Raw genomic sequence first — 23,699 nt, forward strand, 5'->3', positions numbered from 1 at the left:
TTTCCAAATCATGTATTTGTCTATTTTAATAAGTACTTGCCTTTTTTTAATTTAGAAATGCTTTGAAAGAAAGGAAAATCTACCTTTATTCTGAGTGTAATATAAGGAAATCTTAAAAGAATTTAACTAATTGCATAATTTGTGACAAAAGTGAATTTGTCTTGTTTGAAAATATTTTTACTTGAAACTTAATTTGCTCAGAATATGGAAGTATTTTTTATTTTTCAGTATGATGGATTTGAAGGCTGGAATAGGTGTCATTGAGCAGGCATTCTAAAGTAAACGCTTAATATATAGCAGTGTCTCTTTTCCCTGTATAACTGGGAGCTTTTCCACAAATGCTTGTAATGCTGTTTTATTTAAAACCTTTTTTTCCCTTATGTGCAGGTGCAACAAACACTGAGCATTCTTCAGCAACTAGCAACAGCAATGGGCCCCAATATCAAACAGTATGTGAAGAATTTGGGGATTCCTGTCATTACAGTCCTCGGAGATAGTAAGGTAGGACAGACATCAGGATCTTTGCATTTTGTGTACCTGAGCTATGCCTGAAAGTTGGATGGTAGTTAAAACTTGCTTGGAAGCTTACCAATTTTCTTGCCTGAATGTCAACTTAATATTCAAGTATAAATATGAGCCTGAATGTATATTCAGATATATTTTCTTCCCTGTAACTAAACCCAGTGGAACAATCTGGCCTTTATATGAATGTGGTGACTATATTCATATTTCTGCTGCTGAAAGTACACCGTTTTAGACACTGGACAGGTTTGCTTGGTGAAGTTTCTTATAGAATTTTTAATGTATCACTGTAGATTCTGGTATACATTGTTGTCTTTGTCACCAGAGGAGACCTTTGAACTGGTGGTAGACATAGGACATTTGCAACTGACACTGAAGCTTGTATAAATAACATCAGCATCGAGTTTGCTGGGATGCTGTGTCAAAATCAAGCTTAGGACCATGGTAAAGAGCTATTTGAAGCAATGGGTAAAGAGGTTTGGGAGGGTGCCAATATCTTGTGCCAGAAGTCTTGGGCAATTATCAAAGACAGCATACTTCAGCTGTCTCTGCTTGGAATGTGAGTAGGAAAAAGAGCAGAAGCTGGATCTACCTGTCCCAAACAATGGAAGGACTTGGACTGGTTCTAGGGCTAGATAAAAAATCTCCTGGTTCAATTTTTTCTCTATAAAGAGTCTTCAAGAACTGAGATTTTATGTGACTCTTAAGTTACTCTTTTAATTCACCAATTATCCTGAGATAAAGCGAGCTTCTCTTGTAGAGTCATGGAACTTTTTAGGTTGGAAAGGAACCCTAGAAACCATCTAGTTCCAACCCCACTGCCATTGGCAGGGACACTTTCCAGTAGACCATGTTGCTCAGAGCCCAAGACTGGTAGGAGAGTTGCAAGCACGTGGTTTAAGGATAAGACCAATTGTGATTAACTTAGTTACTAAAATGCATAATACTGACATAACTTGTAAGCACTGTAATACTGACAAAGAAGATTGTGTGCTTGTTTGAACACTCTAACAGTGGTATTTTTTTTTTTAAGTAGAGCAAAGGCAAGATTTACCTAGTTTATCAAATCTATCAAGTTTTTGAAGATGAGGGTGACCATTTTAGGTCCTACTTTAATATGTGGACCTACTTTTATAGTGGACCTGCTGAATAATTGAAGAAAATAATCAGCTTGAAGCATGAGTGAAGATAAGTTAAATTAGGGTGGTGGGAACCAAGGCCTTGTCAGAGAGGCTGATAAGCATGTGTTTACCTGTAGTACATGATTTCTTTTCCTCAATGAGATAGAAGGTGCAAGAAGCTGGTAAAGCAAGGATGCTGACTTCTTGTTTACATATATGCCAGAATGTTACTTGTGTATTTAATATGGCTCATACTTAACTGAGTCTGCTATGTTATTAGCTTTCCTCAGAAATTCAGCCTACAGGAGAGGGTTGTATGTATAGAGTCATGTCTAGACTGATAAAAGTTTTAAAGAGCCATGGTTGTTAAATATTCCATCTGGCTTCTCATAACTTCATATAGCCCCTTCAAAAAAGGGTGCTGTTCTAAATTTTACTTGGAAAAAACACTAAAGATGGAAATAGGTAGGAGTTAGAGGGCTCCCTCATTCCTGATATGACTTTTGCTCATGTGTATCCTAAATGAGTGTCCTAATAACAGGCTCCATAATCCACTTGCCTTGATTTATGAATGTGCAGTTTATTTTAAGCACTACATAAGTCATATTATTTTTTTATCTTCTTTGAGAGTTAGACTTCCAGAATTGTCATTAGTGAATGGTAGCATGTAAAAGTTATTTTAGAGATATCCTTTCACTCTCCTTATTAAACTTCACCCTCTTTATTAAACTATTTAAAAAAGATAAGTTTAATGTCTGATTTGGGGATTACAGTAGCTGGTGTATCATCACTGAAACTAAATTCTTCTGAATCTTGGACTTCTCAAGCTGCAAATAAGAGATTTCAAAGCCTGTGATGTGTAGCTTTTTGCTTTCATAGGAAGGAGGACTATTGCTTTTTCTGTCATAATCTTCTGACCCCTCTTTAGGTTTATTCTTCTTAAATTTTGTTCTTGCTGCAGAATAATGTTCGTGCTGCTGCGCTGGCAACTGTGAATGCCTGGGCTGAACAAACTGGCATGAAGGAATGGTTGGAAGGGGAAGACCTGTCTGAAGAGCTAAAAAAAGAAAACCCTTTCCTAAGACAAGAGGTAGGCTTCTGTCAAGTAAACTTGTATGTGTCAAATCAAAATAATCTTATGTGCTATGGACTCTATCTATGCAGACTGAAATGGCACAATGCTACCATTATATGGGAAAGCAAGTAGCTGTGTATTTGTATTAACATAAAATTGTTAAACCTCAAAAGGCTAATAACAAGCTTTCTTCCTGCATCATAACTGCCATTTAGACTTCAGTGCTTCTAAAATGAAACTTTTATCTGTTTTGGTTAGCATTTTAAGAGTTCTAGTGTTGTACTCCCTCAAATTCACCACAGAATAGAACTGGAGACATTAAAAAGTGCTGCTGGAATTCTGTTCCCTTCAAAAGGAAGAAACAGCCTGTAAAGAGACCAGGTTTAAAGTTTTAAGATAGTTGTGTGTTAATGTGCTGAATTTAACTTTTAATTTTTGTTATTTTTTTGATAGGAAAATTTGTGTTGTTCATGAATATTTGTCTGAAAAAAAGTTTGGGTGGGTTTTTCTTTCTTACACTGTAGAATGTAATGGTATGTGAAGGACTACTATTCATACTCTCATGGCCTGACACAGCACTGTGAACACTTCTTTAAAAGCTTTTATTTTAAAACTTTCTTTCAGCTTCTTGGTTGGTTGGCTGAGAAGTTGCCTGCCCTCCGTTCTGTTCCTTCTGACCTACTCTTGTGTGTGCCTCACCTGTACTCCTGCCTTGAAGATCGAAATGGGGATGTGCGCAAAAAGGCACAGGATGCCCTGCCGTTCTTCATGATGCATCTTGGCTTTGAGAAGATGGCAAAAGCCACTGGCAAGCTGAAGGTACTTCTCTTAGAAAGATTAGATCATGTGATCTTGAATGAGTGAATATTAAGTCCTATTCACAATCTCATGACATGCTCTCTTGAGTCATGTAAGCTTGTCTGCATTGAATATTTTCAGGGGGACTGAAAATAGTATCAGCTCTGAGCTAGAGCTTTCTCTGCATCAAAAATTATTACTGCCATTACAGGCTTATTACTTCAAAAGCTTGATACTTATTCACTCTGCTTTTCTTCTGAAAAAAATGTACGTGTAGATAGCTTCCATACCAGGTCCTGTTCCACTCTGTGCCTTTGTACTCATACTTTAACGTGATTTCTAGCAGTTTGGTTTGACTTAGGGACCCCTGAGTGGTGAATAGGCACTTCATTTGATGTCTGAAGACCACTTACCTAGAACACATTGCTGGTTTGCATATTTCCCATAGAGCTTGCAGAAGAAACTTTAACTGAAGATTTATTAACTCAGAAGAAAAGTATCTGAGAACAGTGATGTTTTAAGATGAGCATCCTCTGAGATGCTTAGCAGAGCATGGATTGTTGCAAGCTACTTTCGTTTCTGTTGTTTGTGGCATGTATTGGAAAGATTAGTGATATATACTACTAAATTTATCACTTCTTTTTTGCACTTTTTATTCTCTAGCCAACTTCCAAAGACCAAGTACTGGCCATGCTTGAGAAAGCCAAAGCCAACATGCCAGCCAAACCAGCTCCTCTTGCTAAAACATCTTCCAGAGTGGTAGGAGGAGCAGCTCCAGCCAAATTCCAGCCTGCATCAGGTAACCTCTCTGACATTTTGGGAAATGACTGAGAAAATGGTGGATTTGAAGCTTTTTGACTTGCCAGAGGAATAAACGTACTTAGCTGGAGAAGAGGTATTCAGCATAGTTAGGGTTTTGGTCTTTCTTGCATTTGAATCAGTTTCCAGTGTAGGAGGGTGTTTCCTTTCCACACAGCCATCTGTCAGCTGCTCTTTGAAAACTTGAAAATGTCTGCTTGGCATTGAAGCTAAAACCAAGCTGGTCTAAAGGGAAAGATTTTTTCTAATACTAATCTGATTTTAATATATATATTTATTTTTTTTTAATGTTTTCACATTATTTTTTCTGGACTATTTCCTCAGTGTAGTTCACTGTGGGGCTTCCAGAATGCTTGTGTGATGGGATTAGGGGACAAATCATTTGAAGAAGTAGTCCTGCTTGCTGGGGCTAGCTTGCCTTCTCAAGCCAGGTGCAACTACAGGTCTAGACATTAGCCTGCACAGTATATATGTCTACATTTTTAATTGTTCTGAAAAATGACAAATTGGCTGACATATCATGATTTTAATTAGGAAAACTTTGTATGCTAACATGGAATTTAAGGGACTTCAGTGGGTCTAAAGTCCACAGACATATGTGTGATTAAGCATATTGTATCCACAAAGAGTTTTTCTTATGCCCTAAGAACAGAAAACTTAGAACATAAAATAAGCTTCTAGATAACTTTAAATGGTCAATTGTTTCTCCAGCATTTGCTGATGATTTGGGGTCTAATACCATGGAACCCAAGCCTGATCTCAAAAAAGCCAAAGCAGGAGGACTCTCCTCTAAAACTAAGGTATGTTGATTGTATTTTGTGTAAAATCAGTTTTATGAAGTTAGTAGCTGTGGTTTGTTAATATCTTTTAGGTAGAAAAGTGTAGTCCTTGCTAGACAACTTTTATTAAAAATCTTCATGCTTGTCTGAACTCTGAAATGACAGGCATTCCTGTATCACTTACCTGATCACTGCTTTTTGTCATTACCTATTTAATTCCTAAAGTGTATATTATCAAAAATCAGTCTTATGAGCATTTTTGTTTGTTCCAAGTTTTCTTGGCCTCTTCAACTTTGTGCTATTGAGAATTCATTCTTACCATTTCAGGTCAAATGTTACACTTGAATGTTGATTTTGAACCCATGTATAAAAAGAAATTAACCTCTGCCTTACTGAATGAAGGGTCTAAAGTTCTCAGTCAAAAGTGGAAAAAAGGGAAGGAGTATGCTTAAAAAAATAACAATCTCAACTGATTACGGTCAATTTTTGGTTAGGTTTTCCTGTTGTGTTACGGTAATTTTTTTTTTGCTGTTAATAATAAAGTTTGTCCTATGTGTGTAACTCAAAATAACCCAAATTGTTCTACACTCCTGTTGTCTCCATTGTCTGAAGTAGTGTTGTAACAGGAACATTTGATGTAGGTCCATATTCATGGCAAGAATGAGCAGAGCAAACCTTGAAGGATGTTGTAGGTTTGCTGAAGTCAATGCAGTGTTCTGTCAGACAGCTGTTTACTCTTAAGAGTTTCCATTCCAAACCTTTTAACACATCCACAGCAAAGACTTTTCTATGGCTTATTTACAGCAGTCAGATGTTAATAGCAATATGTCCAGGGGTAATGCCCGCCTGCCCAAAGCTAATGCAAGCCTCAGCAAGGGCAGTTCAAGTCTGACAAAGAGCCAGTCTATCAAACAGGTACCGCGTTGAGTTTTAGGGATGTGTGTGAGTGACTAGCACACTGGTTGAGAGTGATGTGTCGTAATTCACAGAGTACTACTGTGCACACTGTCATGGGTGTTGCTTCCACAGTGGCTGAGCACATACTTTTAAACTTCTAATCAACATTTTTCTTTCAGCTTCTCTCTGGCTCTTGTACACATAGGCAGCATGAGGGTGGCAAGTATCTAACGCTGGCAGTTGTTGGGACTGAGGCATATATATGGCTTTTGTTGCCTGCTAATACCTTGCTTCTTTCAGGGTGTACAGGGAAAGAAGGTGATAAGCAAGCCTAATCTGAAGGAAGATGATGATAAATCAGGCCCTATTTTTATCATTGTCCCAAATGGGAAAGAACAGAGGATGAAAGAAGAGAAAGCTCTGAAGGTGAGAAAAACCAGAATGCATTCACAAGTTCTGAAGTGGAGGCTTGTGACGCATTCTTTAGTTTTGAATTTAGAATTAAATATACTGTGGCATGTGTTAGCCACTGTCCATCTCTTGGAGTCTGATTCTTGAGTTGAATTTAATACATCAATTGTGGGCTTACTGTGGTGTTTCTTTTCTGATTTTCAAATTTTGTGCATTTATGCCCTGTCATAAAAGCCAGAGGCCTTTTACAATTTTTCAAGTTATGAAGTATCATTAAGCTTAGTCAGTTGTTTGCAGGTACAATGTCAGAATTCTAGGGTACATTGCAAATGCTTTAATATATTTATTTTGAGCAGCCCCAAACTTAGCAGATTGTAGTGAAATTCTGTTATTGAAAATATGCACGTTCTTTGTAACTTGCTAGTAGGTAGGCCTGTATGGAGCTTTAAAATGACTTTGGGATAATCATTAAGATAATGGCATAAGGATAACTAGTCCATCTGAAGAAAACTTGTCACATAAAAAAGTTGAGCAATCACTGATTTTTCATTACTTCTTGGCAATAAGGAGGCTTTGAAAACAAATTCTGAAGCAGAATTAAAAGATTTTCAGTCAGCAGCATCTGTCAGTAAGAAAAGGTATTGCTTTATGTAAATTCTAAATGCTTCCTTTTACAGGTGTTAAAGTGGAATTTCACTACTCCCCGTGATGAATATATTGAACAGCTAAAAACTCAGATGTCCACTTGTGTGGCCAAATGGCTACAGGATGAGATGTTTCATGCAGACTTCCAGCACCACAACAAAGCACTGACTGTTATGATTGAGGTGAGTTTGGATTTGTGGTAGAAGATGAGGCTGATAGAATTACTCTCTGCTATGAAAAATACTGCTTAAATTAAAATAGAAATTCTCTGAGGAGCCAGGGGTCAGTGTTCTTTGTAGTTGAAACTTAAACATACATCGAAGTAATTTTGAGAGGTATGATGAAGTTGGTATTAATACTGTTTCCTGGGAGATGGGAAAATTTCCTCATCAGAGACTTCTCTGAGAATTTCAGGAAGCCATGTAAGTTAAGTCAGTATGTATGGTTCTAAGAATCTACCAATAAATGTAGATTCTTACCAGACATAGCTTAGTTTATTTTCTTCTTGAACAATGTATATGTGTGTTTCATTTACACAACCTTTTTTTTTTTTTCACTTTCTTCAAGCACTTGGAGAGTGAAAAAGATGGAGTCATCAGCTGCCTGGATTTGATCCTAAAATGGCTTACCCTGAGGTTCTTTGATACCAACACAAGTGTTTTGATGAAAACACTTGAATACCTTAAATTGCTTTTCAATTTGCTGAATCAGGAAGAGTATCACCTCACTGAAAATGAAGCATCCTCTTTCATCCCATATCTTATCCTAAAGGTACAATTTGTTTTACTGAAGCTAATGTTATTTTTCATGAGGAATGTGGCAGATTACTATCAAACATGGCAGTATGTTCATTCTAAATATATTGTGAATGGAGCTAAATCCAGTTGATGGCTGGTTTGAGATTCAAAAGGCTGTGTTTTTTTTAACCTGGAGAAAAGGAGGCTCAGGGGACATCTTGGTGCTCTTTAGAACTACCTGAAAGGAGGTTGCAGTGAGGGGGGTGTTGGTATTGTCTTGTCAAGTAAGAATTAAATAGAATGAGAGCAAAAAGGCCACAAGTTGTTCTAGGGGAGGCTTTGGATATTTGGAAAAATTTCTTCACTGAATGGGTTGTCAATCACTGAAACAGGCTGCCCAGAGAAGAGGTTGAGTCTCCATCACTGGAAGTATTTAGAAGACATATAGATGTCACACCTGGGGAACATGGTTTAGTGGTGGACTTGGCAGTGTTGGTTTAACAGTTTGACTTAATGATCTTAAGGTTGTCTTTTATCATTTTCATGATTCTATATTGCATATTACCCATTAAAAGCCATTGACAGAAAATGGATTTTACCTTAAGAATGATTCTGGCTTTCCTAAGACTATTTAGAGTAGTCAAAAGTATCATGGGATGGTATGAAATATTCTGTATTTCTTCCCTTCTTTTTAATTTTTATTTTTAAATTAATTTTCCATTAGGTAGGAGAACCGAAAGATGTCATCCGTAAGGATGTACGTGCAATTCTGAACAGAATGTGTCTCATCTATCCTGCCAGCAAGATGTTCCCTTTTATCATGGAGGGGACAAAATCAAAAAACTCCAAACAACGTGCAGGTGAGAAATGGCCTGTTGAACTGCACATGTGCCAAGTATTTGAAATTGCTTTGGCTTACATATTGAAAAACGCAGCATAAGAATGTTGGGTGGGATGTGAGATTTGTGTGCACATGGCATTTTATGCAGATGTTTGTGAGTGTTTAAATGATCAGAATTTCAAGTAGCTACATGTTGCTTTTTATTTTTTGGTGTCTTTGTCCCCCCCAAAGACAAGTAATCTCTTGTTGTTGCTATGAGTATTATGAGTCCTTTGAGTAGTCTTGTTTTCTTAGTGAAACAATGCTGGGGAGAACAGTGGCAATAGTATTTTCCTACTCAGCAGGGGAATCAGTTAATCTGATCAAGACATGTCTACACTGTACATCTGTCTCACCACAAGTAATGTCTATAATAAAGTTGTGGTATTTGTAGTTCAAACTACCTGTCACTTGGAAAATACCTTATCCTGGTATAAGCAGAAAGTTGAATTCTATACATAATATAGTATTGCCAGCTCACAACTGTTTACCTGAATGTGATGCTAACTGTAACATTGCTCATACATGATTATGGGAAATACTTGAAGTGTAGAGGAGTGACTGACAGCTTTTAGATACTATCTGTGAGGTGGTCTGCTGTAGCTTACTATTGATCCCATAAATCACCTGGAGTATATCTATCATCAGCCTTTATGATAGGCAGTTCTCTACAGTAAATGTTCAAGTTGTGCAAGCAACACAGGAATTGGGAGTGCTCTTTTCCCAGCAGTTTTAAAATTGAAAGTGCATATGCTATTTTCTTCTTTTAGAATGCTTGGAAGAGCTTGGATGTCTGGTTGAATCATATGGCATGAATGTATGCCAGCCAACTCCAGGGAAAGCCTTAAAAGAAATGGCAACTCACATCGGTGACCGAGACAACGCTGTGCGCAACGCTGCACTGAATACCATTGTGACCGTCTACAACGTCCATGGTGACCAAGTGTTCAAGCTGATTGGAAATGTCAGTATAACTGCAAATAAGTTTATGGGGGATTTGGGGTTAGGGTGCTGGGCTTGGTTTGATTTATGGATTTTTTTGTTTGGGGTTTGGTGGTTTGGTTTTTCTTTAAGTCCTTACGCTTTTGTAGGGAATTAGCACTGTTTTGCTTGTTATTGTGATTTTTGTAGTTTTGAAAATAACTTAGTGCATCATAGATCCTCTGATGGCTATCTGGTTAATCCCAGACTGTAGAATATATGAAATCTTAGAATGGTTTGGAAAGGGTCTTTAAAAACCATTTAGGTCCAAACCCCCTGCCATGGGCAGAGACACTTGAACACTTCAGAGAGCCGGTATCCTGTTTCATTGCCTCAGCCATTCTCACAATCAAGATATTTTAATCCAATTTAATTTAGTTTCTTTAATTTATATTAATTACCACTTTTCTGTCACTGCATGCTCCTGTTAGAAGTCCCTCTCCGGCTTCCTTGTAGGCCCCTTTTATGTACTGGAAGACTGCAATGAGGTCTCTACAGAGCCTTCTCTTCAGCATGTTCCCAACCCCAGCTTCTCAGCCTGTCTCAAATAAGAGATGTATATGTAACCTGGATGTGCATGAATGAAAAAGAAAACTGGAAATTTAAAAAAAGGGAAAAACATTGATCTTCATGGGAATTAAATTGTTCATAAAGAGTAACTTGCGTTATAGTCAACTGTACAAGTAATGCCTCTGATTGAGAATATTTGGATAACTTATTTGGCTAAAAAAAGCTAATTGTTTGGGCTCAGTTAAGTCCTCAGCGGTTTTTTTTATGCCAAATTTATCCAATTGCTTTGCAGTTGAAGTCTTGTAAGTTTGGATTGCTTGCTTTATCTTGCTGCATTTCATTTTTGAAGTGTCAGTACTATGTCGCTTTGTATTGCTGCTCTTTTGCTCTCTGAAAATCCTACTTAGCTATTATCATTTAAAATGCTGTAAAAGTTGAAGGTGGCCAAACTCAGTTTCCAGTGCCCAACAGTGGAAAGCTAGTTGACTGTGTTTATAATTACTGTGCATATCAGATTAAGTACACTGAATTCTAATGTGAGATCTAATCAAGAGCAGTTAGATAATTTTTTACAGTTCTGTTCTCTGGATTTGTTCTCGGTAATGTTTCTAGCAGCACTGATTGGGATATGATAGATATTTTAATAACTTTGCAGCTTTGTTGTGTTGTGTCATATGCCATAGGGCATGCAAGCTATTGGATGGGTATTTTATGGAATATGACAAGCAGGGGAAGCAAGGCTGCCCTTTTTTTTTGTTGTTGTTGATTTGTTTTTTGTTTAAACTTCTAGCTTCTTGAAAAGTTAAAATTTAATGAGACTCTTATTTTCTCTGGTAACTGTTCCCATGAGGTTTAATGTTACATTTTCATTAACATTTTAGATTTTCATCCTATTTAACAGTTGTTCAGAGTGCAATCTGCTTCTGCCTCAGTTCTAGATAGTCTGTTTAGTTTTGAATTTTCAAGGTAAAGGAAAAACTGTAGCACCTGAACAATTCAGCCCTTTTAAGCCATGATTTTCTGAGCTTCAGTATGGCCCATCTATGAGTTCTCAGGAAGGTTTCTAAATCATGGGGATGCTGGAGAGTACTTCTCATGAAATTGTAGTACCTATCTTTGCTCAAATAGTTTTATTGGTAGTCTTTGGTCTGGTAGATAAGGAGGTAAATTGGAGCATTAAGTTGCCTGATCTGGTGCTCATATTGAATTATGAGTACACTGAACAGGACAACTGTCAGGACTCTGGCCTGTGTGGCAGGGTCTAGAGTGTTAAAGTACTGCCTGGCCTGCTAATAGCGAATATAGAAAGGTGGGTGGGGTTTTTTTGTTCGGGGTTTTTGCAGCAACACATGCAACAATTACAAACACAGGATAGTACTATAGTTTGAATTCAAGATGTACTGTTTTTTGAAAGTTATGTGGGCTAGAAATAGGTGTATTCTGTATTACAGCTTGTCAACATGTGTTAGTTAGCTCTTGAAGTAGCACCTGACAGTCCAGAGTGTCCTGGTGAGTTTGCTCCTAGGAGGTAGCATTGAAAAAATTCCCACCTTTGTATTAGAGAACTTCAGTCTGTACTAATAAGTATGGTGTGAATCCTGTAGGTGACTGAGTTTTCTAAAACCCATACAACTCAGGTTGAGTTGAAAGCATTGTGTGTTACAGCTTTCAGAGAAAGACATGAGCATGCTGGAGGAAAGAATAAAGCGGTCAGCCAAGAGACCCACTTCTGCTCCAGTGAGACAGGCAGAGGAGAAACCCCAGCGTACTCAGAACGTCAGCGCCAACGCCAGCATGATGCGCAAGGGACAAGCTGAGGACATGTCCTCCAAACTCAAGTATGTAATGTTACATTATGGTCTCTTGCCTGCATAGTGTATGTGCCAATATGTCTGACAATGTCATTTTAGTTCCTGTATCATCATCTTTGCATGTTGTGAAAAATGGCCAAATAATATAAATCTAAATGTCTGAAATTTTTTTGTCTTGTCTGTCTTTAAATCTTTCTAAATGGTCTTGTGCCTTTTTTCACTGCTTCTCCATGGACAGAATTATGTATCGCACTTATAGGATGTAAGTACTGCCCACTAACTCCTTGGTAGCAAGGCTCTTGTATCTTTCAATTTCTATCCTAGCCATCCCTTCCTGAGGGTGATGGGTTTTCCATGGTTAGTTCTAGGTTATTTACAGGTCTCTGAATTAAAGAAAAGAAAGAAGATAGAAATACGGGTTTCTGCCACTGTAGATAAAGCTGCAGACACACATGGCACTTCCACATTAAGCAACTGTTCAAAATATTGGGAGAACTTTCAGTTGCGTTTAACTTGGTATTTGTTGGGCCCTGTTCTAGTTATGTTAGACACAAAGCATAGAAATGGATAAGCGTGTGTGAAGTGTAGAGCCTGGGGCAAGAGTACCCAAAACAGAAAGCTCAGGAACTATTCCTTGCCACCTGCTCATTGTTTGGGAATAAAAGTCTGTGCTGAGAGGTATATATTAAAATATTTCCTTGAAAAATCTGATATGCAGCATAGGTCACGAGGGGATGCTGGGAGTCCTAGATTCAGAGGAGCTTGTGAGGTTGCTCTGTACATGTGCATCCTATCCATTATTTAAAAAAACCAAAGGTGAAAAAAGGCCACTCAAACTTTAAAGTTATGTTCCTTTATACGAGTAAAGGAAGTAAAGTAGCCTAGTACTGTAAACTGTGCTAGTTATCTCCACCCATGCATACATAGCACAGGTACAGGGCATCTTGTGGTTTAAAAGAGAAACTAGGAGGGCAAGTAAGTAGCAACTGCTCTTCTAGCCTACAGTGTTTGTTTTACTAAGGACATGGGGAAAGGCAAAGGGAGTTAAGGGGGCTTGAATATAATCCAAACTGCAAAACCTGTGCTACTATGAGAGCTTTAGGGCTACCAGTGGATACTAGTGCTAATATTCTTGCCTCTTGTGTATGTATAATAAACTAAAACTATCTCCTGGTTTCTGTAGCCAAAATCGCAACATGGGCAGCCACTCTGAGACAGCACATTCAGTTCCACGGGAATTTCAGCTGGATCTTGATGAAATTGAAAATGACAATGGAACCGTCAGATGTGAGATGCCAGCACTTGTACAGCACAAACTAGATGACATCTTTGAGCCAGTCTTGATTCCTGAGCCCAAGTGAGTTTAGTTTTAACTCCTAGGTGAAATTAGCTGGGCTGCCTAAAAAGTATTTTGAGAAGGTGAATTGATAATGCTAGTTTCTACATTCATACTTGTTTTCATGAGAGGGTAATGTCAGCTGATTGGAAGAGATGGCAAAACAAAAGTGTGTTGTACTCTTCTGAAATCTGGAGAGCAGTTATTTTTAATGAAAAATGTGAGTTCTACTTAGGCATTTTTATAGTTAGAGGGTCTTAAGTTTGTAAGTGCATCATCAGTGTCTTTACAAATAGTGCAATAGACATGGTAAAAGGAATGATTCCTTCCTTGAGAATCCTCAGTGAAGAATGAGATAATTTTTCCTAGTCTCTAAATCGTCATTGAAATACACCAGTTAGGTGTATGCTAAAGTAGCTCTCCAAAAAGTAATCAATCCTGTGTTCAATCCTTTAGAATCCGTGCTGTGTCCCCTCACTTTGATGACATGCACAGTAACACAGCTTCTACTATCAACTTTGTCATTTCCCAAGTAGCCAGTGGTGATATAAATACAAGCATCCAGGCTCTGACACAGGTAAGTGAATTAAGGTAGCAATTAATCACACTGTACTTTGCCTGCGAGGGTGATGAGTTGCACTGTGGTGGAGCAATCATGTCAGGTGACGTGGGCTCTGCTCAGGATCTCCCTGATGACAAAACTAAGTGCACAGGGGCCATCTGACTCGCTTTAGCAATAGAAATTCCACTTGGAAGTTTATTCTACAACTTTAATGCTTTTTTCATTAGTGCTTCTGTGTTATATTTTTGGTTTTGTCAAATTATTTGTACTATGACTTTGGAAAAGCCAGTTAGTCAATGAGACTTAACCTCTGTCAAGGATCTCTATAACAGTTTAAATTTAGAAGAATTGTTTTGCCCCATAGTTTTTACATGAATTTATGGTGGCTTTAAGTGTTTAAAATTTTTTTCTTTATTCAGAGGATTTCATAAAGCTGTAAATTTCAGCACCTATAATGCAGCTGTTGATGCTTTCATTTGTCTACAGGATAAGATTGCAGTTCTCTAAAAATATCAGTAAGTGGTTGGGTTTGGATTAGCAATACAAGTCTCAAGCTACTGATTTTGGGTGAAAGCTTAGAATACAACTGCCTTGGCAAATGGATTGGTCATGGCAAAAACCTTCTTGTAGAACACTATTTAAATTGTTGTTTTGTACTGTTTGCATTGTGTTGACTTCATTAAAGCATTCTGGTTTTAAATCTTAGATTGATGAGGTACTCAAACAGGAGGACAAAGCAGAAGCTATGTCTGGCCATATTGACCAGTTCCTAATAGCCACATTTATGCAGCTCCGGTTAATATACAACACACACATGGCAGACGAGAAGCTGGACAAAGATGAGATCGTCAGACTTTACAGCTGTATTATTGGGAGCATGATCACGGTAAGGCTTTTCTGTAAAACATAAGGTGAAGAGCAAACAACTCCTGTGCAGAAGTTGTGGGAGAATGGAATGTCTGTTCTGTGCCTAGGTTAACTTACTACTGAGTCTTTCTTACAAAGGTTTGTCGCCAAATGCTCATCAACACACCTTTTGAGAACAGGTGGGGAATGAAAAGTTGGGGAAGAGAAGGTCTCTGCTTCTGCAAGATACAGCCACTAAGACTATTGTTAACCTCTGGTTTTAATATTCTTTACCTTTTGAGTGCTGAGTTGGTGGCCTGAGTATTTTTAGAAGTCACACAGTAAAAGTAACTTTCTTCATAGTTGTGTTTTGACTGTTTTTACTGTTGTGGGAAATGCGAAGATGTCATGGTTTGATAGTGTAGTCTAGAGAAGTCCCTATACTAAAGGATCATGTGCAGGGAAAACTTACACTTTCTTCAATCTGTAGCTATTTCAGATAGAGAGTCTGGCTCGAGAAGCATCCACTGGTGTGCTTAAAGACCTAATGCATGGTCTTATTACATTAATGCTGGATTCTCGAGTTGAAGATCTTGAGGAGGGTGAGCAGGTCATCCGATCAGTCAACCTCTTGGTAGTGAAAGTACTGGAGAAGTCTGACCAGACCAACATCTTGAGGTATGTAATGAAAACTGCACAATTACTGCTCTTGCTTACCTGTTCTCTTGCGTTCCTTGAATGACTGAGTTTGTTAGTTATTTTGTAAGCAAAGACCGATGCCTGTAGAATCATTCAGCTAGCTAATAAAGAATGATCACTGATTGTGAACAGAATTTGACTGCACAGCTGGAGACAGGCTAAACAAACCAGTTTAGTATGATTCTTTGTGCTTTGAAGTTCAGCAGACTGTATCTTAAATTCTTGTAGCATACTAGAAAGGAGAGAGCTATTGCACATCTGCTGGACTAACCCAAATCACTGGTGTAATATTCTGTAATATGTGGTGAACTGGCATCTTTTTTTCTCATGTATAGCACTTTTTTTCTGTGTAACCTTTATAAATTTTTTCCTTCTAGTGCTCTGCTTGTATTGCTCCAAGACAGTCTTCTAGCAACAGCCAGTTCTCCTAAGTTTGCAGAACTTGTCATGAAGGTGAGCCTGTAGTAGAGATTTTGATTTATCTGAATTACCTTACCTGAAAGAACAGATGGAGTTAAAAAATATTAGTGTCCATAACTTGAAATATTTCTTACAACTTCTATAATTCTTATTAGATGTCACATATAGGAACTTGAGGAGACAGCTGTATACCTGTTAATAGTTTACAGAAACTTGAGTACACTGATACAAAATGCACGCAGAGGTGTACAGTCACCTGCTGGGCTTGTTTGCTTAGGCACCGCACTCGACTATGGATTCAAACAGTGCCAGACTGGAGCTGGCTTGTATCCTGTCATCTGTATTGACAGGCAGAGTGAACAGACAAGCATCTGCATTTAAAGCATCAGCACCATCTTTTCTTGCCATACAACACCCTTTTGTAGATGGCATGATTTAAAGACAGCTCAGGCATTCTTAATGAGGTTAAATCTAAAGAATTTGTGCTGTGTGTAGGTGTACATAGCATATATGTATTATCTGCTGAAATTTCTTCACACAAGGCGTTCAGTCTCCTGTTATAGGTAGAGAAGTCAGCACCTCACTTATGCATCAGCTCTAAAGAAACATCTGGATATTGTACAGCCAGTTACAAAAAGAAAGTACGTACCAGTGCAAATTAGCTTGAGCAGCAGACACAGTGTGTGCCTGTATGATGTGCTAGCAGAGTGAAGTGGCTCAGTAATAGTGTTGTGTAACTTGTCCTTATATAATCAAGTGCTTCTTTCTTGAGTTGTCGTGCTTTAAGTCAGCCTCTCATTCCAGTGTCTGTGGAGAATGGTGCGTCTTCTTCCGGAAACCATTAACAGTATCAATCTGGATCGGATTCTGCTGGATATCCACATTTTCATGAAGGTCTTTCCCAAAGAGAAGCTGAAGCAATGTAAGAGTGAGTTCCCTATTAGGACATTGAAGACTCTGCTTCACACCCTGTGCAAGTTGAAAGGGCCCAAGGTCAGAGCAATCACTAGTCATATATTTTTAAATTGGATGTTCATGCAGTCTCTAGTCTTTCCTCTTTTTTTTTTCTTTTTTTAATCGTCCTTTTTTCTCATTTTAGATCTTAGATCATTTAACAATGATAGATAACAAAAATGAGTCAGAGCTAGAAGCTCACCTTTGTAGAGTAATGAAACATGCCATGGACCAGACTGGAAAAGCTGATAAGGATACAGAAAAAGGAGCTTCTCGCATAGTAAGTAAAGAAAATGTGTTGGCAGGGGAAGTGAGTGTAAAGCAACTTATTTAAGAAATAAACTTCATTTTGTGTTTGTGAAATATCAAATAATTCCCTTTTCAACATGCAACTAACATTGGAAATACTCTTCTAAAGTGAAATTTTCATTTGCAGCTGTTTTGGGAATTTGTTGTGTGTGTTTACCTGAGTATTCTGTGCATATCCCAGGATGAAGTACTCTCCAGGAGATTCAAATGTGCAGCATAAATTTTATGCTGCATGGTACTGCATCTGATCTACTAAAAGTTAGCTCTATCCAAAGCAGGTTTTAAACACTTAACTTCTCGGAAGAAGTCCTAGAGCTTCCTTGCTCATATACTGAGTATAAAGTGTCTGTGTAGAACCCTGATCACTTCAAGATTTTCTTCATCTTGGAAGCTCTGTATTCATCTAGCAGGTCTGAGGGTGTCATGGATGTCATGATTTCTGTTTAGTTTTATTTGCTTTGTTCTAAAAGTCTCCTGTTGTTTATTTGTTTAGGAGGAAAAGGCTTCAAAAGCCAAAGTCAATGATATTTTGGCAGAAATATTTAAGAAGATTGGCTCAAAGGAGAACACCAAGGAGGTGAGTGCTCCCTTCCTGCAAGAAAGAGAGCATGATACACTAGAATGGTGTTTGCAGCAGTTGTAGTAATACATAACAACTCTTCCCTCCCAGGGTCTTGCAGAACTGTATGAATACAAGAAGAAATATTCCGATGCAGACATTGAGCCCTTCCTGAAAAATTCCTCACAGTTCTTCCAAAGCTATGTGGAAAGAGGCCTCCGACTGATAGAAACAGAACGGGAAGGGAAAGGACGCATTGCTACTTCTACAGGTACATGTTATAGAGAAACTGATTGATTTATGAGAGGCAGAGATAGAACAGTTACTTGTCTCATGGTAGAAATTAATATTTGCATACATTTATGGATTTCTGAAGCAAGCCATGTATTTTCTTGCTGCTTGTGTTGCTTCACAAGGCACCATTTGTAGGGAGTATGCATTCTTCGTTTACAAAAACAGAAGTTATGACCACACAGCAAATGTAGAAAACATCTGAAAGGCTTGGCAAATGTGGTTTTAGTCCATATCCTGTAGTGTGGGTTGAACATTAGCCTGTGTTTCATATGTCTGTTATCAAGAATTGGTTCTGCAAGGTTTTATAAAGCTGGTTTAAAACAGCAGCAGGCACTGTCAGATTCTTCTTTTACCTTGTTACTAAAAACATTTAGGAGGCATTTTAGTAGTGGTATTTTCTGTGTAATTGTAGAGCTTATTTTAAATTACATTAACTGTTTCTGTGTTGTGATGATCCCTTTCCAATAATTAGCTTTTAAATTGTATGAATTACTGCTTGAACAACTGCTTGTTGCTGAGTCTTTTCATTGCAGATAAATACAAAGGAGTATTTAATGAAATATTAGGGAAGGAATGTGACAAGTTATTAGCTAACAGTAAAAGCTGATACACAGTCTAGCAAGACTACCTCTAACTTTTATTTCTTAATTGTTTCATAGTGTCCTGTGGAACTTTAGCTTTTTTTCTACTACTGCTTCTTCTCCTATCCCTGTATTGTAGATTCCTTTAGGAAGACAGATGATATGAGATTCTTTCTGAACTTCCTAATGTGTCCAACTATGCAGGACAGAAAATTCTACCTTTCATCATGAAAGTTTGTACAACTGAGAAATATTAGTTCAACCGTTTTCAAAACCAAATTTACATGCCACAGTTGTCTTTTTTTTTTTCCTTCCCTAACTTAAGGTCTGATATATAGAACTTGCTGTTCCTTATTGCAGCAGTGCTTCATGTAGAGTAAGGTATAAATGCTTAACCTTAATTCTCCTTTTATCTATTTTAAACACCCTTGTAGTAAATTAGTGAGAACAAATCCTTGTCCATGCCAAGTCTTAGAATTTGCAATTCTTTTAATAATGGATAAGTTTTTTTCATCTTGTAAATTCCTTTTCTAGTCTCTTGGTAGGGAAGCTTTAAAAACCTTGCTATGTGCATTCCGGAAATCACTCTTTTGAGACTGAGTTGGAATAAAAAGCTTCAAGTTGCACAAATGAGAGATAAAGATGGGTTAGAATTAGTGATAAACCCAAAAACCCTACAACTCCAAGTATCTTCTACCTTGCCAGTTTCTCAGTTCTCGTGTTGGACACTAGCTGATGCACATCAGCATCTTCCTCTCCCCACGCTGTTCTCTTCAGCTATTGGCTTCAGCACTTCTAGAGCTGCTCTGCAGCCACTCCTTGAATTTCTCCATTTCTTTTCTTGGTTTTCAGTTGTCACTTTTGCAAGGACACAAAAGGCCAGATATGTCTATACTAGCAAATGCAAATAACTAGAAAATAATAGGTTGGTTGTTTCTTCATCCATTGCATCTTATTTCAAGGAACTGACCAAAAGGTTTATGCCTTTCTGATGTTTTAAATTTTTTTATCTTTCCTCCTTCCTTCCCTTCATCCTCCAGGAATTTCTACTCAGATGGAAGGAACATGTGTTCCTGCGTCTACCCACACTGTATCTTCATCTATAGGAAATACAAATGGGGAGGAAGTGGGGCCTTCAGTTTACTTGGAAAGATTAAAAATCCTCAGGCAGCGTTGTGGCCTTGACAACGCAAAGGTATTGTACTTGACACCACTTGTAAATCTCCTGGGGAGGCACTTAATTTGCTTTTTTTCTTTTTTTTTTTTTTTTAAATTCAAATGCCAGAAGGCAAATTCCAATCAGAATGTATGATATTTCACTTATTATGCATGTCCTGGCTACTCACTGCATGTCACTGTTTCTATTATAAATGGCTTTAAACTCATTACTTGGCTAAGTAGGCTTACATTTCAATCCATTCTATCTGCATCACTGGTGTTACGTGCAGGTTGTTTCTACAGGCCTGTTGCTTATTATCTTCCCTTGCTGGGAAGTTGAGTCTCAGAAAGGTTCAAACAACAACCATTCTCTAAAAGTTAATACCTCAGAGATGAATGATGTGGAAATTCCAGATCTTTCTGCTCTGAAACAATCATGAGAGCTGAATTAAAACTTTGAAGTTTTTCAGTGTCTGGGTACTGAGTTACAGGAATGGTGAATGAGCTTAGTATTGGAAACTTGTGGACCAAAATTTCTTACAGTTCAATGATCTCTGTGTTAAGAATCTAGTGCCAATTCCTGAAATTTGAATTTGGCCATGTAAGAAGTGATGTTCACTCTAGGAATAGTCATCCAAATGCATCACTGTTTTAACTTTGACACAAATTTGAGTATTGGCTTAGAGATCTGAGGAAGGAGAAATGTTTCCTAGATGATAGTAACAAGGTAAGTAACTCAGATGGATATATCAGTTGGTAAAAGAACAGTGAATTGACACTTTTAAGTCTTTGACAGATTCAGTCTTGCCAGTCAGTCAAAGTTTCCTCTTCTCATTCTTCCAGAAAATTCATTGTCTGCTGATGTTGCACATAGGCAGGGATTTTTCGCTTGTGCTAGAATTTAAGCTGTTCAAGACTCTTGCAGTCTCTCTCAGTAAAACTCTGGTCTGCGGGGAATTTTTTCATCTGAAAGACTAGTTTCTTTGTGTCACTGTTGACATAAAATGAAACATTAACTACTCAGATGATAAGAATTGAGTATTGTAATTAGCTTTGCATGGTTCTGACTTTGACAGCAACTGACTTTATTGCTCCAGATCCATTTGTGTTGTAGTGTTCTTCCCTTTCCTTTGTTTTTATTGCTTCCTGTAGAGATGAAAAGCCATTGATTATGATTTGTACTTTTTATATGGCCTTTACCACTGTCTTAACACTTCACTTTCCTCCCTCATAGCAGGAAGACAGACCCCCTCTGACGTCTCTACTTTCTAAACCAACACTCCCTACAGTCGCATCCTCTACAGATATGCTTCATAGTAAGCTCTCCCAGCTGCGTGAATCCCGGGAGCAGTACCAACATCTGGACCTGGACTCCAATCAGACTCATTCCTCTGGCATTGGAACTACTCTGGCTTCACCCTCTTCTGCAGCAGCCAATATTGATGACTTGAAAAAAAGATTGGAGAGAATAAAAAGCAGTCGCAAATAGAGATGCAAAGAGACGGTATTGCTGTTGCTTGGGGCTGTCTTCAGCTTTAGTTTACTAAACTAGAAGTCTTCATAGTTAAATGGCCTCGTTTAGGCCTAATGTATACAAACTGGTTTATGTATAATACAGTGGATTTTGGGGGGTTGAGTCATTGTGGCACAAGTATTTGTACATAATCTGCTTCTCAATGAGCATCTCTTTGACAATAGAAGGCTGTCTGTGTATTAGTTTTAGTGTACAGACCTGTAAACAACCATCCTCTTGCTCAGACTAGTTTCTCATGACTTGGGGTTTTTATTTGTAAAGTTGTCTTTAAAATCTTTTCCTAGTTCTTAACTCTTAGAAGATCTTTAGTGATTTCACTTTTAATTTTGTGAATTCTTCTCCATGTAATCCTTGAACTGTTGATTCTGTATGGACACATGGCATGAAGTAACTAATTTAAGTGTCTTTTGTAAATAAAGTTTGCATTAACTATACCAGCCTCTGTAGGAACAGCAGTGACTGCTGGTTAGAGGTCACTCTCTATTCCTGAATGTTAGTGACTGGGCATCTTAAAACTGAACTAAGCTGACATGAACCTTGGGGTTTGGATACACTATAAGGAAGATGAGTGGAAATATACTGTCTGTGTGTGCAATCCTGAGACTTTGCACTCTTACTTCTATTAACAGTAGTACATTTTTCATATAGTTGCTTTTTTTTTGTTTTGGAATAAGTTTCTGTAACTTGAAAATACTTAATTTGCTGTAATGCTTATTTTGAATTATCTGGTCCTTGTGATGCCTTTACCCAGAGTGTGTGGTCCCATCTGAGGGAGCTTTCTTTGAGGGAGCCTGCTGCTGTTGGTATGGAATAGAGTAGTAGTGGTGTTCAGTCAGTGGACTCATTTATCCTGAGCTCATCTGGTTAAGCAGTGTTGCTCGTGCAGGTAAACCTCACACACTACATTCTTTTTGCTCTTCAACATCAGATGTTACCATTTTGTAACTAAGACACCTAATGGAAGTAGTCTGCAAAAGTTGTAGCCACTTTTTTTTTTTTTTTTAATGAGTAATTAGCCTTTTTCAGAAGCTCCAAATAATGAAGATTAAGACAGACACACTGTGTATCCTTTCTAGCCCTTGCATTTCTAGGGAGGTGTGATGTATTTTCACCTTACTACTACACTTCCATATGAAAACTGGCTGTGAAGCATAAATTGCACATCTGTTTGATAACTAGAACAGAGTTATTGAAGAGTTGGACAGGCAGGCTTAAAATAACACAGTTCTATGCTAGATTTTAATCTGTTCCATGTAACTGCTGCTTTTGTTGTTTGCTATGTGGACCAGCAGTCTCTGCGTAAGAGCCATTACTAAAACTGTCTTGCCTGATTACAGTAAAAATGTGGCTTTAAATTAATACTTGTACAACAGATCTATGCCAGAGCTTCTGCAAATGTCTGAAATCTTCCTTTCACAGGACCCCTAGGCTGGGGTTGCAGTTGACATAAAGCTTCTTGGTGCTTATGGTGAGTTTGCACACTAATAGCAGGTGATCGCGAGCGTTCTCCATCCTGCATTAAATGATATGATCCTGTTCATTGCTCCACTGCCTTGATTTAGTAGTCACAGTCTCCTCCCTTAACCTGAAATGGGCATGCACTCGTGGAACAGAGCTCTGTTACAAGTGGAGGTTTGGCCCTTATGGTAAGTGCTGTGGTATTGTGCACTTAAACTGGGGCAGTTTGTGAATAGTTTGTGTTGGCTGACACTAGAGTTACTGCCACTACCTCTCAATTACTAGCTGCTCTCTGAAACTTAGTGACATTTAAATTAATCCATATGTTCCTTTGCCATATTCAGCAGACATTCTGAAGAACTATTTGTTAATTAGCTCAGGATGTTAAAACAGCAATGCCTGCAAACCTGCATAAACTTATTTTAAATTTGAAGCTGAATCAGAGGTGAAATACAGGAATAATTGAGTAGCAGAAGATATAGTTGGTTTTATGAATGAGTTTTTGCCCTGTGTCTTTGTAGTGTTTGGTTGGACTCAATATCCTGGGAGTTCTGAACTAAAACTTGTGCACATAAATTAATAAAGCCTAATCTTTACCCCAGACAATATTTAAATAACATTAAACTGAATTTTAAAAGTGATTCCTCTGTATTGTTTGTAACAAGTCAATATGAACAGTGACTTTCTCCAGAAACTATTGTCACAGTATGGGTCCTGGTCCCCCTCCTTTGTCACAGATTATTTATTAGTATTGAAGGGGCAAGGCTTAAAATTTAAACATTAGAAGGGCTAAACATTTTCAGTGTTCAATGTCTGTGGTTATCAATGACTTTAAATGGTCAGGAAACTTGAGCTGTTGAGGTTTTGTCCTTCAGATTTCTTTGAGAAGTTGTTTTTTATTCTTTATTTAGGCAATCAAATTGGGCTGCTTCAACTTGGTTCGCAAATGAGCCGTCTAAAAGGAGATGGCCAGACACTAACTGATCCATTATTTTTTTTTTTA

General features: G+C 37.9%; 1 protein-coding gene and 1 non-coding gene across 7 annotated transcripts in view; both read left to right on the forward strand.

The window, feature by feature from the left end:
- The window catches only part of CKAP5 (cytoskeleton associated protein 5), a 55,402-nt gene extending 32,065 nt beyond the window's left edge, over nt 1–23,337 (forward strand). For 2 of the 6 annotated variants that reach the window (XM_033514878.1, XM_033514879.1), the window contains exons 23-46: nt 388–501; nt 2,605–2,733; nt 3,343–3,537; nt 4,180–4,315; nt 5,047–5,135; nt 5,919–6,029; nt 6,312–6,437; nt 7,100–7,249; nt 7,635–7,838; nt 8,529–8,664; nt 9,455–9,648; nt 11,841–12,013; nt 12,225–12,248; nt 13,170–13,343; nt 13,779–13,899; nt 14,591–14,770; nt 15,221–15,408; nt 15,807–15,882; nt 16,654–16,842; nt 16,949–17,083; nt 17,606–17,689; nt 17,783–17,942; nt 19,587–19,741; nt 20,939–23,337. In XM_033514878.1, the coding sequence (XP_033370769.1) occupies nt 388–501; nt 2,605–2,733; nt 3,343–3,537; nt 4,180–4,315; nt 5,047–5,135; nt 5,919–6,029; nt 6,312–6,437; nt 7,100–7,249; nt 7,635–7,838; nt 8,529–8,664; nt 9,455–9,648; nt 11,841–12,013; nt 12,225–12,248; nt 13,170–13,343; nt 13,779–13,899; nt 14,591–14,770; nt 15,221–15,408; nt 15,807–15,882; nt 16,654–16,842; nt 16,949–17,083; nt 17,606–17,689; nt 17,783–17,942; nt 19,587–19,741; nt 20,939–21,193 (3,498 nt within the window). In that variant the 3' untranslated portion in view covers nt 21,194–23,337. The remainder of the gene's footprint in view (nt 1–387; nt 502–2,604; nt 2,734–3,342; nt 3,538–4,179; nt 4,316–5,046; nt 5,136–5,918; nt 6,030–6,311; nt 6,438–7,099; nt 7,250–7,634; nt 7,839–8,528; nt 8,665–9,454; nt 9,649–11,840; nt 12,014–12,224; nt 12,249–13,169; nt 13,344–13,778; nt 13,900–14,590; nt 14,771–15,220; nt 15,409–15,806; nt 15,883–16,653; nt 16,843–16,948; nt 17,084–17,605; nt 17,690–17,782; nt 17,943–19,586; nt 19,742–20,938) is intronic. The other 4 variants (XM_033514880.1, XM_033514881.1, XM_015631022.2 and 1 more) reach the window with 4 other exon arrangements.
- On the forward strand, nt 13,942–14,052 carry LOC117244618. Its single transcript, XR_004498061.1, has one exon. It is a non-coding gene; the product is annotated as a small nucleolar RNA SNORD67 (small nucleolar RNA).
- Nucleotides 23,338–23,699: the final 362 nt, after the last annotated feature.

This window comes from Parus major, chromosome 5 (genome assembly GCF_001522545.3).
Source record: "Parus major isolate Abel chromosome 5, Parus_major1.1, whole genome shotgun sequence".
In the NCBI taxonomy this organism is placed as follows: Eukaryota; Metazoa; Chordata; class Aves; order Passeriformes; family Paridae; genus Parus; species Parus major.